A 17306-nucleotide genomic window follows, 5' to 3' on the forward strand; every position below is an offset into this window, starting at 1 on the left:
GAGTGAAGAGGGGGTTCTTGCAGCATAGCAGGGATAGGGGGGGCTGGCACTACCGTGCCTAAGTGAATACCATTGGGCCGCCAATATCTCAATGGTGTGTAAGTGGATGGGAGAAGGGGAGGGAGCGGCGTGGAGGAGATTGGAGATGGCGTCCTGCAAAGGAACCAGCCTACAAGCACTGGTGACGGCGCCGTTGCCGTTCTCCCCGAAGAAATACACCACAAGTCCAGTGGTGGTGGCAACGCTAAAAATTTGGGGGCAGTGGAGACGACATAGGGGAAGGACGGGAGCCTCGGTGTGGTCCCCGATAAGAAATAATCATAGGTTTGTCCCAGGGAGAATAGATGGGGGATTTGGAGCATGGCAGAGAGCTGGGGTTGTGCAATTGAGAGATCTGTTCGTAGACGGGACGTTTGCGAGTCTGGGAGCGCTGACGGAAAAATATGGGTTGCCCCAAGGGAATGCATTTCGGTACATGCAACTGAGGGCTTTTGCGAGGCAACAGGTGAGGGAATTCCCGCAGCTCCCGACGCAGGAGATTCAAGATAGAGTGATCTCAGGGACATGGATGGGGGATGGTAGGGTGTCGGATATATACAGGGAAATGAGGGACGAGGGGGAGATCATGGTGGATGAGCTGAAGGGGAAATGGGAAGAAGAGCTGGGGGAAGAGATTGAGGAGGGGCTGTGGGCTGATGCCCTACATAGGGTAAACTCGGGTGGGTCCTCAGGGGTGTTTTTGTATAGATATTTGTACTTGGTTATGTATATTGGATTGTTTGATTTTATTTCTGGTGAGTTATTATTTTTGTTATGGCAGTTGCCATTTAGTTTATATACTATTTATTTATTGTTAAAACTGTCACTGTTATTTATATTGTTGTAAAAAAGAAAACCTTTGTATTGTTTTGTTTGGCCGAAAAATTTGAATAAATTTTTTTTAAAAAAGGTCTGCATTCATAAATACGTTGCTCCTTGGTCAATCTGGGAAGTGTGGTGTTCTTTGTGATTCTTATTATCAGGATGGATGTAGCAGTGTTCACAAAGGCCACAGAAGCTAAGTTCAATAACAAAGCTAACATTTATTACATGACTTATTAAAGCTTGATCACTTACTCCTACAGCAAGCAATAATCTAGTAATCTACACTCTACTAACACTAGTCTCTACATTCTACAGAGAGCTGTGAACACAGCCCAGTCCATCACACAAACCTGCCGCCCATCCATTGACTCCACCTACACCTCCCGTTGTCTGGGGAAAGCGGGCAGCATAATCAAAGACCCCTCCCACCCGGCTTACTCACTCTTCCAACTTCTTCCATCGGGCAGGAGATACAAAGGTCTGAGAACACGCGTGAACAGATTAAAAACAGCTTCTTCCCCACTGTTACCAGACTCCTAAATGACTCTCTTATGAACTGACCTGATTAATACTACACTCCTGTATGTTTCACCCGATGCCTGTGTCTATGTATTTACATTGTGGACCTTGTGTTGCCCTATTATATATTTTCTTTTTATTTTATTTTCATGTACTTAATGATCTGTTTGAGCTGCTCGCAGAAAAATACTTTTCACTGTACCTTGGTACACGTGACAATAAACAAATCAAATTCAATAACTGTACTCTGCACTCTGTAGACCTTTCCTCTGGACTCTCTCCAGCCCTCTCCCAGAAGTCTGCGAGTCAGTGCTTTATATAGTTCTGCATCTAGCTCCCTCTATTGGTCAGTTATGATCTTACATTAACCCTTTATATACTAGACATTGTACATAATGTCACAGGAAGGAATGAGACTTGAAATCATCCTTCAGCAGGATTCTTCCCCATCCCAGCTCATTCTTGGCTCTTTACTGTAACAAAAGCTACTTCTTGTGTACTTTGTTCATCAGCCCAGGTGAGATAGATGCTCACTGTATAGGTGAGTCCAAGTCAGAACATGACTGAGGCCAAGATTTTAAAGTTGGTCTTCTGATCTGTGACATGAGCAGCAATATAATTCATTAATGCTCCAGCATAACACTTATACCTTTGTAGATCAGTTTCATTATAGACATTAGTGGTATTCAATAAATGAGCCCTTCTAGATGCACACTGTGTTATTTATTTCATGATCGGTAAAGTACTGAAGCGGTAAACTTGCTTCCCGTACACCCATAAAGGCCAGGACTATATTCGTTTCTGAGATATTCCGAAATCGATATGTGAAATATTGATGTTTTAAACTGCAAACATTTCCTCAAACTTATTTAATGGAAAGTTTTCTCACCTTCCTCCCCCATATAGAACATAGAACATAGAAAATACAGCACAGAACAGGCCCTTCGGCCCATATGATCTCTAGAATTCAACTGACTCTTCTGAATGCTGAAAACAGAAGGTTTATGTTTCTAAAGAAAGAAATTCAGCGGAAAGGGAAATTCTTTGATTTGAAAACTTTGATTTTTAGTTAATATTACAGTGGTGGGTGTAACCAGAGGGAAGTTTGGCAATCTCATTCTCTGCCTTACTGGTTTATGGCTGTCGGTGGCAGTGTGAGAGGTAATTGCATCAATCAGAACAGGCGTGACTGCTTGCCAGAAGTAAATCTACACCCCATCCTGACTAAACAAATATCCATGTCATTGCACACCCTGACCATTGGGTGTAACTCTGGCACTGACCATTCTGCTTCTCAACGCAGTATTAGGGGAAAGGGTGTGGCCTGGTAAGGGAAGAAATGAACCAAGTATAAGTTTAGTCTGGTTATTTAAATTCTCTCCATTTATTGGTAACTTTGAATCTCCCAGCCTAAAAGGTCTGCAGTATACTAGACCCATTGGCCCAATCTTTGATCTTGAGAGGCTTGCCTCTCCCGCAAATCACCTTAACGGAATGTATTTGAGCAGCTTCATGCCTTGATTGGCCTCCCTTGTGTGCTCAACGATCCTCTTGCATTTAGCCCCTCTGCATTATTATTGTTAACCCTTCCTTTGGAGCACATTTTGACCATTTCGTATGCTCCTTCTATCCATGTGCTTTCCCCTGTTTCCTATCTCCTTCCTCTTCTTTTGTCAATTTCATCTTTTTCATCTCCTTCCTCTCTCAGCCAAGACCAATTTTATCCTGACCCTCTGACTCTGCATTGCCTCTAAACTGCACTTGATCTGATTTCCTGCTTTCAATTCCATGGGGGATCATAAGTATAGATTAAAGATAAAGATGTGCGTTTGGGAGTTTTTAATCTTCTTCCTGTAACTTACCCAAGGAAACACAAGGGGGTTTGTCATTCTGGAAAGTTCAGAAACATTTGCAGAATTAAAAACCATTGTGACGGGATTTGGAATGAAAGCAACACAAAGATACAATTAACAAAGTAACCATTAGACATTCTCTCTTAAATGTTCTCCTACCTCACACTGTCGCTGGCACTGGTTTTTATCAGAGTCCCACAACTCTTTGCAAGGCTGTAGGCACTACAAAAAAGGAAAACAAAATGAGCTAACAGTGCATTAATTACATTACAATTCATTCCCATAACCTTTGATCTTTTTTTTCTTTTTCTAACCAATTCAACTTAGTATTGCATTGTAACGATAGTTTCTGATGCTGGTCGAACACCCGAGGTGGCATGACAACTTTTACTTCATCTCCAAGTTAGTTACAAATTCCCATATGTAATATATCACACACGCACATCTGCCTGTATCTACCAATATTCCTGTTTATCACAGTTAAAATACCCATTGTGGTAGTCACCACTGTTGTATTATATTGTCCGTACTGCACTGCATACGAGGGTATTACGGTAAGGCCCCTGTACTACAGGTACGGGGGTAGATCCCTGCCTGCTGGCTCCGCCCAGTAAGCGGAGTATAAATGTGTGTCCTCTCCAAACTGCAGCCATTTCGGCAGCAGCTGTGGGAGGCCACACATCTGTGTAATAAAGCCTCAATTACTCTCTACTCTCGTCTCGTCATAATTGATAGTGTATCAATTTATTACACAGAGATTTTACAAAGATGGATCTCTGCATCCAGCCGGATCGCCTGCAGCTGCCTCCTCACGCAGACAACGCCAAAAAGGACTTCGCACATTGACTAGCATGCTTTGAAGCATACATCGGATCTGCGACAGACGCAATCCCAGAAGCACAGAAGCTCCAGATTCTGTACACGCGGCTGAGCTCCGATGTCTTTCCCCTCATCCAGGACGTGCCTACCTACACAGAGGCCATGGCGTTACTGAAGGAGAACTACGCTCAGCAGACCAACAAGATCTACGCCAGGCACCTCCTGCCTACGCGGCACCAACTTCACGGTGAGTCTGTGGAATATTTCTGGCGTACTCTGCTCGCCCTGGTGAGAGACTGTGATTGCCAGGCCATTTTGGCCGCTGAACATTCTAACCTGCTAATGAGAGACGCATTCATTACGGGCACAGAGTCGGCCTACATCCGCCAGCGCCTCTTAGAAAGGGCTACGCTTGACCTCGTGGCGACCAAGAAACTAGCACTCTCGCTCACAGTCGCCTCACGCAACGTACAGGCGTATGCCCCCGACCGCACGGCTCACCCCTCCTGGGCATCATGGACCCCGACAGCGACCACCCCATCGTGGACCCCATCAGCGATGGCCCACGTCTGCACCGCGTGGCAGCCAACCAACCCTGGGGGACCCAAGTGCTACTTCTGCGGACAGACTACTTTTGCGGAGCCATCTTGCCTGCCCCAGGACACGTGTGGCCCGTGGGCGCCGCCATCTTCCCCGCCTCAGGACCCCTGCCCGTTGGGCACCTCAATCGGGCCGCTCATCGCCTGCAACCGCTGTCGACCAGCCGCGTCTCGCCTCCGTCACGATCGACCAGTCCCGACCGCACAACCTCGTGACCGCGTCGACAAAGGTGAAGGTCGACGGGCATGAGATATCCTGCCTTCTGGACTCCGGGAGCTCTGAGAGCTTCATCCACCCCAATATGGTAAGGCGCTGCTCCCTTGCGGTACACCCCAATAACCAAAGAATCTCCCTGGCCTCCGGAGTCCACTCCGTGGCAATCCGGGGGTACTGCATCGCCACCCTCACCATCCAGGGCGTAGAGTTCAGCGGCTTCCGGCTCTACGTCCTCCCCAACCTCTGCGCTGCCTTGCTACTAGGCCTGGACTTCCAGTGCAACCTCCAGAGCCTAACCCTGAAATTTAGCGGGCCCCGACCACCACTTACTGTCTGCGGCCTCACGACCTGCCTTCTCTGTTTGCAAACCTCACCCCGGATTGCAAACCCATCGCCACCAGCAGCAGACGGTACAGCGCCCAGGACAGGACCTTCATCAGGTTTGAGGTCCAGCGGCTGCTGCGGGAAGGTATCATCAAGGCCAGCAAAAGCCCCTGGAGAGCACAAGTGGTAGTGCCGAAAACGGGGGAGAAAAACAGGATGGTCATTGACGACAGTCAGACCATCAATCGGTACACGCAGCTCGACACGTACCCCCTCCCACACATATCTGATATGGTCAATCAGATTGCACAGTACCGGGTCTTCTCGACAGTGGACCTGAAATTTGCCTACCACCAGCTCCCCATTCGCAAGGCGGACCGCCCGTACACCGCGTTTGAAGCAGACGGCCGCCTTTACCATTTCCTTAGGGTTCCCTTCGGCGTCACTAACGGGGCCTCGGTCTTCCAACGGGAGATGGACCGAATGGTTGACCGATACGGATTGCGGACCACTTTCCCGTACCTGGATAATGTCACCATCTGCGGCCACGACCAGCAGGACCACGACGCTAACCTTTCCAAATTTCTCCACACCGTCAAACTCCTTAACCTAACCTACAAGGAGAAGTGTGTGTTCAGCACAAACCGATTAGCCATCCTCGGCTATGTGGTTCAGAATGGAGTTCTAGGGCCTGACCCCGATCGCATGCGCCCCCTCATGGATCTCCCCCTTTCCCACTGCCCCAAGGCCCTCAAACGATGCATGGGGTTCTTTTCGTACTACGCCCAGTGGGTCCCTAGCTATGCAGACAAGGCCCACCCACTCATCCACTCCACCAGTTTCCCACTGACGGCCGAGGCTCACCAGGCCTTCAACCATATCAAGGTCCACATTGCCGAGGCCGCGATGCATGCGGTCAAGGAGACGCTCCCCTTTCAAGTTGAGAGCGATGCATCAGATGTCGCTCTGGCCGCCACCCTCAACCAGGCATGCAGGTCCGTGGCATTCTTTCCCCGCACCCTCCAAGCCTCCAAAATTTGGCACTTCTCCGTCGAAAAGGAGGCCCAAGCTATCGTTGAAGCTGTGCGGCACTGGAGGCATTACCTGGCCGGCAGGAGATTCACTCTCCTCACAGACCAATGGTCGGTTGCCTTCATGTTTAACAACACACAGCGGGGTAAGATCAAAAATGATAAGATCTTGCGGTGGAGGATTGAGCTCTCCACCTTTAATTACGGGATTTTGTATCGCCCCGGTAAGCTAAACGAGCCCCCGAGGTACATGTGCCAGCGCACGTGGACCGACTCCGGACCCTGCACGACGATCTCTGTCACCCAGGGGTCACCCACTTTTATCACTTCATTAAGGCCTACAATCTGCCCTACTCCATCGAGGAAGTCAGGGCTATCACCAGAGACTGCCAGGTCTGCGCCGAGTGTAAACCGCACTTCTACCGGCCAGACTGTGCATGTCTGGTGAAGGCCTCCCGCCCCTTTGAACGCCTCAGTGTGGACTTCAAAGGGCCCCTCCCCTCCACCGGCTGCAACACGTATTTTCTCAATGTGGTCGACGAATATTCCAGATTCCCCTTCGCCATCCCATGCCCCGATGTGACGTCTGCCACCATCATCAAAGCCCTCAACACCGTCTTCGCTCTGTTCGGTTTCCCCGCCTACGTTCACAGCGACCGGGGGATCCTCATTTATGAGCGATGAGCTGCGCCAGTACCTGCTCAACAGGGGCATTGCCTCGAGCAGGACGACCAGCTACAACCCCCGGGGAAACGGGCAGGTGGAGCGGGAGAATGGGACGGTCTGGAAGGCCGTCCAACTTGCCCTACGGTCCAGAAATCTCACGGCCTCCCGCTGGCAGGAGGTCCTCCCCGATGCACTTCACTCCATTCGGTCGCTCCTGTGCACGACGACTAACGAAACCCCCCATGAACGTCTCTTTGCCTTCTCCAGGAAGGCCACCTCCGGAGTTTCGCTCCCAGCGTGGCTGGCAGTGCCAGGACCCGTTCTCCTTCGCAAGCATGTGCGGCTCCACAAGGCGGACCCATTGGTTGAGAGGGTACAGTTACGCCACGCAAACCCGCAGTACTCCTACGCAGCGTACCCCAATGGCCGCAAAGACACAGTCTCCCTCAGGGACCTGGCACCAGCTGGGTCCCCACACACCGCCCCCTCCCCCCCCCCCCTGCCCCGGCACCACCCTCCCTTCCCCCAGCACACCGCACCACAGCCCCCGCTCCAGGACAATCCGTCCTCCCCTTGGTTCCACCCGGGGATGAAGAGGATGTTGACATGCTCCCGGAGTCACCGACGACCGAGCCGACACCTGACTAGCCACCAGCACTGCAGTGCTCTCAACGACGGATCAAGGCGCCCGACCAGCAAAATTTGTAACCTTCTCTGAAATTTTAATGACAAACTGTATGTAAATAATTTTCCATCACTCACCCTGGAATCATTTTTAACAGGGGGTGAATGTGGTAGTCACCACTGTTGTATTATATTGTATATACTGCACTGCATACGAGGGTATTACGGTAAGGCCCCTGTACTTCAGGTACGGGGTAGATCCCTGCCTGCTGGCTCCGCCCAGTAGGCGGAGTATAAATGTGTGTGCTCTCCGAACTGCAGCCATTTCGGCAGCAGCTGTAGGAGGCCACGCATCTGTGTAATAAAGCCTCGATTACTCTCTACTCTCATCTCGTCGTAATTGATAGTGCATCACCCAATCAATGTAAAATTCTGTGCACATAGATTATATAAATCAAGTGCAGTTCCTTTATAAACAAGTGACGGGCGAATACAATTTAAACAATGGAACTTGAGAGCAATTCCACTTCTGGTGGGCACAGTGAAATGCTCACATTGTTTGCTCCTTCCACATGTTCAGTTAACCCACTAGTTTCCTTCTCATTAGCAAGTTTATTCTTTGCAATATGTTTTGAGTCAGTGAATGACATTTTGACCAATTTCATTGCAAATGACTTTTTGAACTAATTTTTCAAAGTTGCATTAAGGTGGACATCTGATCTGGATTATCTAAATAGACTATCTGCCATATATATAGCATTTACATAGATACATAGAACATACAGTACAGAAGAGTCTGCACCGACCCACTTAAGCCCTGACTTCCACCCTATCCCCAATAACCCTGCCTAACCTTTTTGGACACTAAGGGCAATTTAATATGGCCAATCCACTTAACCTGCACATCTTTGGACTGTGGGAGGAAACCGGAGCACCCGGAGGAAACCCACGCATACACGAGAACGAGCAGACTCCGCACAGACAGTGACCCAGCAGGGAATCGAACCTGGGACCCTGGCGCTGTGAAGCCACAGTGCTAGCCACGTGTGCTACCATGCTGCCCAAAGTTAGTTTTATTTATTATTAAATGGAGCAACTGAAAACTGTCCATCAAAATAAAACAAAATCTAAAATTTCTATAATCTAATAACACAAGAGAAACAATCACCTTAATCATCCTTCGGGTCTCTGGACTAAAAAATGTGAAAGAATCTAACAAAGCTATTTTTAATAGAACCTGAAATGAAATTCTAAATCTGTGCCCGAATGCTAAATGGTAATGGTAAGTTAAAGTATCATTAAATAAATGATACATTTACAACCTTGGTAATTTTGTACAAACTAGAATTACTTGTGAGTCATTAGTATTTTATCAAATGTTTCTCATAATACATGTATGTGATATAGTTCTCGTGTATGTATGGAATACAATATTTATTCAATGAACACAAGACAATAACCTACTTTCCCACATTTTACTTGCAGTTTCAAACAGAGTACAACACAAACATATAATCACTTCAGCCAAACAATATCATATTCATTTTGTGCAGGCGAGATAAAGAACTTGGCACCAAAGAGAAACAGAAAACAGTTACACAAGACCAAACATTCCAGACCTTACCAGCATCAGCACAAGGCATACCCACTTTGGGGAATTATAAGTGTCAAAGTATAGAAGCAAAAAAAAAAAAAAGCAGTTTATTTCATTACGGTTTCTTCTGATCTGGCACTGGAAATTTTCAAGTAACTGCCCATCTGTAAACTTCGTTCAACAACAGCAATTAACCCTCAATGACCTCCAGATGTCCTATAGAGACATCAAATGAAGTTTCTTTACCTTAAAGGGACAGGCCAAGTTAAATGCAAATGCACCTCTGCAGCGCAATGACACACATGAATTACATTGCATATTACCTCTGTGAAAAACATCATGGGACCTCTGGTAGTACATATAAAACTATTACATTTAACACACTTTAAATATTTAAAAGTGTAAAAAAAGAGGGGGGAAGGGGGGACTCAATAATCTCCTGACTGATTTCCTGCTAACCTGCTTTCCTCTCAACAGAAGTCAGGATCTACGAATCACCACCAATTTACAATTTCCAAATAATTAGTAATTTAACTTTACTCTGAAGATTACAATTGTGTCCTACTGTGCATCAGAATTAGTTGATACAATAATTATTACACACTAAAATAGACCTGTGGAGAGTGTTGGGACATCTTCAGACGAGAACTTGGGAGAGTTTCAATGGGGCAGTTTGGACCCACCTCAGCGCCAATCATGAAGCACAAATACTGAACCTCATTGGCTGATGAACATGATTGTATCATTCATAAGCAACAAATGTTCAGTTATTTACAGTGGTCTAACTTATAAGTGGAATATTGCATTTGGCAACATGGGGGGGGGGGTAATTTTGAGCAAGCGTAAATAGTGATGCAGACACAAAATCCTGTTCCTCATTTTCCCCGTCCCTTTCCGGTGATCGGTGATGCAATGAGCTTCCCCCCATTCATTTCCAGATATTTGAATACATTAGCGTGCCATTAAAGGGCTCTCCATTCACATGATCACCCCTCACTAAACCTTTACGTCAGCGAGATTTACAACAGCTATATCAAAAGCAGGAATCAGTCAAGGGGAACCCACCGAGGGCGCCAAAGCCAGTGCCAACCTGGGCCAGAGGGCAGTGCCTCGAACAGTGTTGTTGCTAACTTTAGTCTTAGTTTAATTGCTCTGTTCTATCACCTTTGCTCTTGAGTCGCCAGGTATCTTTCTGATACCGCCACGTGATTCAAGTCCGAGTAATGATCAATAATCCAATACACCGCTGAGTAAGAATTAAATCAAAGCACATTTATTATACACAGTAATCAATACTCATGCATAAATTCTACGTCTAAGTCACTTCCTACAACTAACAGGCCAATACTTAACTTGGAAATGGCGCACCAGATCAGGGAAACGAATGGCCTTTCGTTCGGGTTCTGAGCCGGCGGGATTCGAAGCTGGTACAGATTGATAGCTAGGAGCGCCTTTCTCGTTGCAAGCGCTGAAGTAAGACTTACGGGATGTTTCGCGATGGCTGGACCGGTCACTGTCAAGGGTTGGTCTGCGTTGCTGAGTGACCCGGTCAGAAGAAGAAGCAGGAGGATGCAGAAGGGGTAGCAGCAGAAGGGTCGATTTGAACTTGGACTCTATTCTTATAGTCCCCAGGGGCTTCCCACCTTTCGGGGCGGACCCTGTACCTGGTTCCAAGTGATTGGACCTTGTCCCAATCACTTGGTTCGATATTCTCCAATGCTGGAGCGATTCCTTGATCGATGGGCGGTCTTGAGGTGATCGTTCACCTCCCTTTGTGTAGGCTTCTGTTGGCGCCGAAGAGTCTGGTTTTGCTTTGTGTGTCTAAATTGTTGCACATTGTTCCCGGGGATTGCTCATTAGTATGCAGATGGCTGGTGTTTTGTAGTGCTGATGGTTCCTGGTATCGATCTTGTCTGGCCTTCCCAGAGATGAATACACAGTCTACCTATAGCTGCTTGTTTTAGTCCTGTTGGCTGATTTTCCCATCAGCCTTTGCCGTTCGCCATTTTAAATCGGGGTTAGCCATTCTAAATCGGGAGATAGCCATATTAACTGGCTACAACAGGCCCTCTGGGGAGTCCCATTTAGGGAGGCTCCCCTATGTATGGTGGTGGGGGGGGGGGGGGGGGGGGGGGCGATGTCTGAAAAGGGGGGATGGCGATGCCTGTGAACAGAGGGTGGCAATGTATGTGAAGGGGAGGAGGGCGAAGCCTGAGCAGGGGTTGGGGTGACGCCTGTGAACAAGAGGATGGTGATGCCTGTGAGGGGGGGCAATGTCTGAGAAAGGGTTGGGGCAATGCCTGTGAGGGTGGCAGCGATGCTCATGAAGGGAGGGGTGATGCCTGTGAAAGTGGGGGGTGAGATGTTGGCAGTGAGGGGGGGGACAATGGCAGTGAGAGGGTGGTGATGGCATTAATGGAGAAGAGTGATGGCGATATTACCGCGGAGTTGGAGGGAAAGATCCCCCGATACCTCCGTGGCGGGGCTCGCCCCAATGTTTGTTGGAGGGGGGACGGGTCGTCCGTGTACATGGGACGGGGCGCCCTTTAAAGATGGTGCCCCTGTTTGCCCTGGCAGCTGACTATATAAACTTTGACCTGGCCCAAGCCCATCAAGATGCCTTGGCAGCTGGATTCAACGGGGTGCCTCAGGTCCAGGGGGTAATAGATGATATACAATTTGCTTTGTGCGCACCAGATAGCCCGGGAGCACCCTTCATTAATAGGAAGGGCTTCCACTCCCTGAACGTTCAACTTGTGTGCAACCACCATCTCAAGATCATTCACTTGTGCATACTTCCCAGGGAGTGTGCAGGACGGTTACATCCTGGCGCAGTTGAAGATCCCCAGCATCTTTGAGGAACACCCCAGGATGATTGGTTGACTCTTAGGGGAAAAGGGGTACCCCTGAGTTCCTGGCTAATGATGCCTGAAAGAGGCCGGAGACCGATGCGGAGACCAGATACAGTGAGGCCCATGTGGCCACCTGGGCTGTCATTGACCTGGGCGATGCATCGGACTGCTCAAAACGCGGCTCCGATGTATCGGTTGCTCTGGTGGTGCACTGCAGTAAATGCCCTGGAGGGTCAGCCGCTTTGTGGTAGTTTGCTGTACCCTCCACAACCTGGCACAGCAACGGGGCGATGTGCTGGAGGTGGAGGAGGAGGATCAAGTGGCCTCATGTGAGGAGGAGCATGAGGAACAGCCAGACCAGGAGGGGCAGGAGGACGAGCCCGGAGTGGACCAGTGGGAGCAATTGGATGATGGAGGACAGACGGCAGCGGCTTGGGTCCGGCAAGAACAGTGGACCAGGGAGTCCCTCATTATAGGATGTGGCTTTGCCAATCATCCCAACCCTCTTCTCTTCCTACCCACTGTCCCCCCTCAACCCACTCCCCCACCCCACCTGTCCGCCTCTTCCCCACACCCCCGCTGGAGTAGCTGGAGTGAGCTCCCGAGGCCCCTGCATCATCTGACTCTGCCAGAGCTGGCGGCTCCCCATTGTCCTCACCATGGTGTTGACGCCCACAGCGATGCCCCTCTGTGACCGGGATACGTTCTGCCTTGCTTCAACAATGTCTATCTGTTTCTGGGACACGGTCCTTAACAACTGCGATGTGTTCTGGAGCTCCTTGACAATGCCCACCTAAGATTGGGACATTCTCCAAAGTGCCTTGGCCAGGCCCAGCTGCATCAGGGATGCGTCCCCCAGTGACTGAGGCATGCTGGGACTGACTGAGCAATGCCTTGGAAACCACAACTCATGGTGCTGACGTCGTGCCCCAGGCTTTCCACTGTGGTTGCCACCCTAGCACTGTTCGCCTCGGTGCCATGCATTGCTGGCGCCATCCACTGTGCCCGTAGCCTTTGTGACTCCTCCAATCAGCGATGGACCTGCTGGAGTGGACATACCCCTCTGAATCAGCTCCGGGATAACCTTGTCCAGACATCAGACTGGGACCCAGCTAGGTCCTGGAATCCAGAAGACCTCTCACTGCTGTCCCCACTGGACGCTCCTGCCTCCACATGATGTGTATCAGCAACTGTGTGATGCTCATCAGATTGTGCCCCAGGAGCCTGTCCACCACTTTGCCCACCGAGGTGAGTGTCTCTGCGCTGGTTTAAGGTGGGGATGACAACGGTGATGCCTTGATTGTGGCCGTCTCCTCTGAGTTGTTCTCTTGGAAGACAGGGGACAGGGGGGGCAGTGGACCACCTCGGATGGGCCGGCAGCATCAGATGGAGATCATGTGGGAGAACGGACATGTAGTAAGTGAGAGGGAAGGATCATTATGTCTGGCATGAACAAGTCACGTGTGAAAAGTCATCTGTGTTGGGACCGTTGGATACCCACCTCTGCGGCGTGGCCAATCTTGACATCCGTGACCACTCTATCCTCGGTCACACCACATACTCCAGGGTACGTTTCAATATGATCCCCTCTCATCCTTCTAAACTCCAATGAGTACAGACCCAAAGTCCTCAAACGTTCCTCATACGACAAGTTCTTCATTCCAGGGATCATTCTTGTGAACCTCCTCTGGACCCTTTCCAAGGCCAGCACATCCTTCCTTAGATATGGGGCCCAAAACTGCTCACAATACTTTATACAGCCTCAGAAGTACATCCCTGGTCTTATATTCTAGCCCTCTTGACATGAATGCTAACATTGCATTTGCCTTCTTAACTGCTGACTGAACCTGCACATTAACCTTAAGAGAATCGTGAACAAGGACTCCCAAGTCCCTTTGTGCATCTGCTTTCCCAAGCAAGTTATCGGTGGAGGGACCTGTGCCGGGGTCCGATGCCAACTCACCCGTGCGGCCTGATTATGGAGCTTCTTACGGCACTGCGTGGTGGTCCTTCTGAGAGACGGCAGCTGCCACTGCCTCCCTCTGGCTGACCTGTGGCTGACCCTCGAACCCCCTCGGGGAACAGGGTGTCCTGTCTAGACTCCACTGCATCCAGGTCAGGTCAGTCTCTCTGAATGGTGGAGCAGGTCTGTGTAGTGGCATGGCTGCGTGCTGTCTGGGATCGGTTTAAGAGCTGCTCTCCCTTGTTAGCAGGGAGTTATGGGGCACGGTCCAGGCGAATCATTACTGGCTCTAATTAACGTCAGGTACCGGTCGCGGTCTCGCGGGTCGGCCGTTGGGAAGCACCTGGCAATTGTCGCTCGCTACCACACTTAGTGCTTCTCCCATTAGATTGTGCCCATAGAGTATCAAACTGTTTGTAAAGATCTTTAGTTAGACAGTCTTGCGCAGCCTGGACTCCAGAATGGACACTGACAAAGGCATTAAGGATTAGACAAGAAATGAACTGACATTAGCATTTATCCCCAAAAGGTACAGCAACTTTAATGTTTATGGGATTTCATAAACTGATCCTCTATGGGTACCGGAGACCTGAGTAATGTTCCTGTGGAAGCAGGATTGCGTTAATTAAAATTGTTCTCTTGTGAAAATTCTGCTTTGGATGCTGAGGACAGGCTTATAGAGGTCATTTTAAAATCATAATTCTATTATTCCAATGATTTATTAAAGGCAGTGCATTGTGGCATACATTATGTAAACGACTCTTGCATTTTCCATCTACGTCTTGTTACCCAGGAGTTCAATCAGAAGATCAGAAGAATTAATTTCTTTTGTGAATAATTTTGTTTTCACCCTATTTGGTGGCCTTATCCCTTAATCACAGGAATAATCTTTTTTTTTAAATATTTTTTATTCTCCTCCTTTTTCACATTTTCTCCCAAATTTACACCCACCAACAATAATCAATAATCAGTAACAAATATGTCAATCCCCATATCAACAACAACAATCCCATCCTCCCACCAAACCCCAAACGTTAGCCCGCATGTTCACACAAACAAATGACAAAGAGGAATTGGGGATCACCCATAGTCGCCATTAACACACACAGCCCCCCTCCCCCCAACCCTCCCACCTATCCGCCCCAACTAATGTTCGATGTTATCCAGTTCTTGAAAGTGCATAATGAATAATGCCATGAATTGTAGGACCCCTCCATCCTTCACCTCAGTTCAAACTTAACCTTCTCAAGAATCAAGAATTCCAACAGGTCCCCCCGCCATGCCAGGGCACAGGGTGGAGAGGTTGTTCTCCAACCTACCAGGATCCGCCTTTGGGCGATCAATGAAGCAAAGGCTACAAGATTTGCCTCCGCACCCGTTTCCAACCCTGGCTGGTCACCCCGAATATGGCCTCCCGGTGGCCCTGGTCCAGTTTCCAGCATGCGCTGACCGGTCGGCGTATTCTGATGCATGCGCAGGGGGGTGTCTTCTCCGCGCCAGCCATGGCGGAGCCCTACAGCGGCCACGCGGAAGAAGTGCCCCCACGGCACAGGCCTGCCCACAGATTGGTGGGCCCCGATCGTGGGCCAGGCCACCATAAGGGCCCCCCCCGGGCACCCCCCCCCCCCCCCCCCCCCCCCCCCCCCCGAGGACCGCACCAGCCAACTTACCTGCCAGGTCCCGCCTTGTGAGACCATGTCCAATCCATGGCGGCGGGACTGGCCAGAAACCGATGGCCGCTCGGCCCATCGGGGCCCGAAGAATTGCCAGGAGGGGGCCGCTGCCAACAGCCCCCCGACCGGCGTGGCGTGATCCCCGCCCCCGCCTGAAAACCGGCACCGGAGAATACGGCAGCCGGTGTCGGTGTGGCGGGGCAGAATTCACGCTGCCTCCCGGGGATTCTCCGACCCGGCGGTGAATCGGAGAATCCCGCCCTCTCTCTTCAGGAACTGATATTAGGATACACTTCTACAAAGAATGGTAGAAGTTTGGAACTTTGTTTTGTAATTAGCAAATGCTGCTCGATCAACTGTAAATTTTAAATCAGAGATTGATAGATTTTTGTCATTCAAAAGTATTACGAGGTGTGGGACATGGATTATGTTGCACATCAGCCGTGATCACATTGAGTGGTTGTGGAACAGGATCGGGGGCTAATTGCCCAGCTCTGTTCCTATGTTCTTTGATTGTATCAGGATAAGCCCACTTTGGAGAAGGGACATCAAACAGGCTTTCAGCATTAAGAAGATTAAAGCTTATTGCAGATTTTGGCAAATGACATAATTCTGGTGGGTACCATTTGCACCAAGTGACTGGAATAAACTAATAGAGGGTGAAGTCCATAGTCACCAGGCCCTCCCTCTCAAATAGAGCGGGCATGGTGTGCGTAGCATGAAGAAGATAACTTGGAAGACAAAAAACAAAGAAGCAAAATAAAATTAATTTAGGAGCAGCAAGGTTAATAGATGTGCCTCTCAACAGCATCACCTTCCAACTTATTTTGTTACTCAACATTTAATAATACACATTTGACAGTAGTTAAGAGAAATTCCATTCTTTGCCCTTGATCTTCGATAACCACAGACTCATCTATTGCAGAACCTGGTAATTCAGACAGCAGAGAGATGGATCATGGGAATCCATTGCCTTGTGTTTATGTTAGATTTTATACCAGTTATTATGTAATTATGCCATTTTCTTCATAGTTCTACAAAATATGCTATTTGCCTTTCACAGTCAAGACCTAGAATTGAATTTAACCAAAGATCGATGGGACAGAACTCTCGTCTATCAGCTGTAACTGTCATAGGCAAAATTAATTACAACCCGGTTCATATAAATAACAGCGACTGCGCTATATAATAATTCATTTCACATGAAAGCTCTTGGAGATGTTTCTGAGAGATAAAGTACAATACAAATATAAGCCTTTCTCCTCTCAGTTTGAATGGCCTTATTAAGTAGAGTAGTAGAAAGGAAAGGGAAAGATAGAGGAACTTTTGCAACCTTTTTCTCTTATTGTCTCCTCCTTTTGCATTGGATTGCAACAGGCATCCTGGCTGAAATTGGTAACTGAACAAAAGTGACTGAAGCATGACCAATTTGAGTAAAATTAACTGATCAATAACTTATCCCATAGTTCAAACATCCATCCCGCAAGTAGTGCCAATCTGTGGATGCAATGTTACATCTATGAGATGCACGATAGTAACTTGCAAAGATTTCTTCAGCAGTATCACTCAAACCCTGACCACCACAACCTTGATGGACAAGGGCAACAAGCCCAGGATTACACCATGACCTTCAAGATCCTTTCCAATAACACATCATCCTGATTTGGGCACATATCATCATTCAATGTTCAATGTCCTGAATCTCCCT

At 48.7% G+C, this 17306-nt stretch overlaps 1 protein-coding gene across 2 annotated transcripts in view; it reads right to left on the reverse strand.

Annotated features, from left to right (window-relative positions):
- The window catches only part of anos1b (anosmin 1b), a 219588-nt gene that overhangs the window by 96215 nt on the left and 106067 nt on the right, over positions 1 to 17306 (reverse strand). For both annotated transcript variants that reach the window (XM_072474064.1, XM_072474065.1), the window contains exon 3: positions 3396 to 3458. In XM_072474064.1, the coding sequence (XP_072330165.1) occupies positions 3396 to 3458 (63 nt within the window). The remainder of the gene's footprint in view (positions 1 to 3395; positions 3459 to 17306) is intronic.

This window comes from Scyliorhinus torazame, chromosome 14 (assembly GCF_047496885.1).
Source record: "Scyliorhinus torazame isolate Kashiwa2021f chromosome 14, sScyTor2.1, whole genome shotgun sequence".
Classification (NCBI taxonomy): Eukaryota; Metazoa; Chordata; class Chondrichthyes; order Carcharhiniformes; family Scyliorhinidae; genus Scyliorhinus; species Scyliorhinus torazame.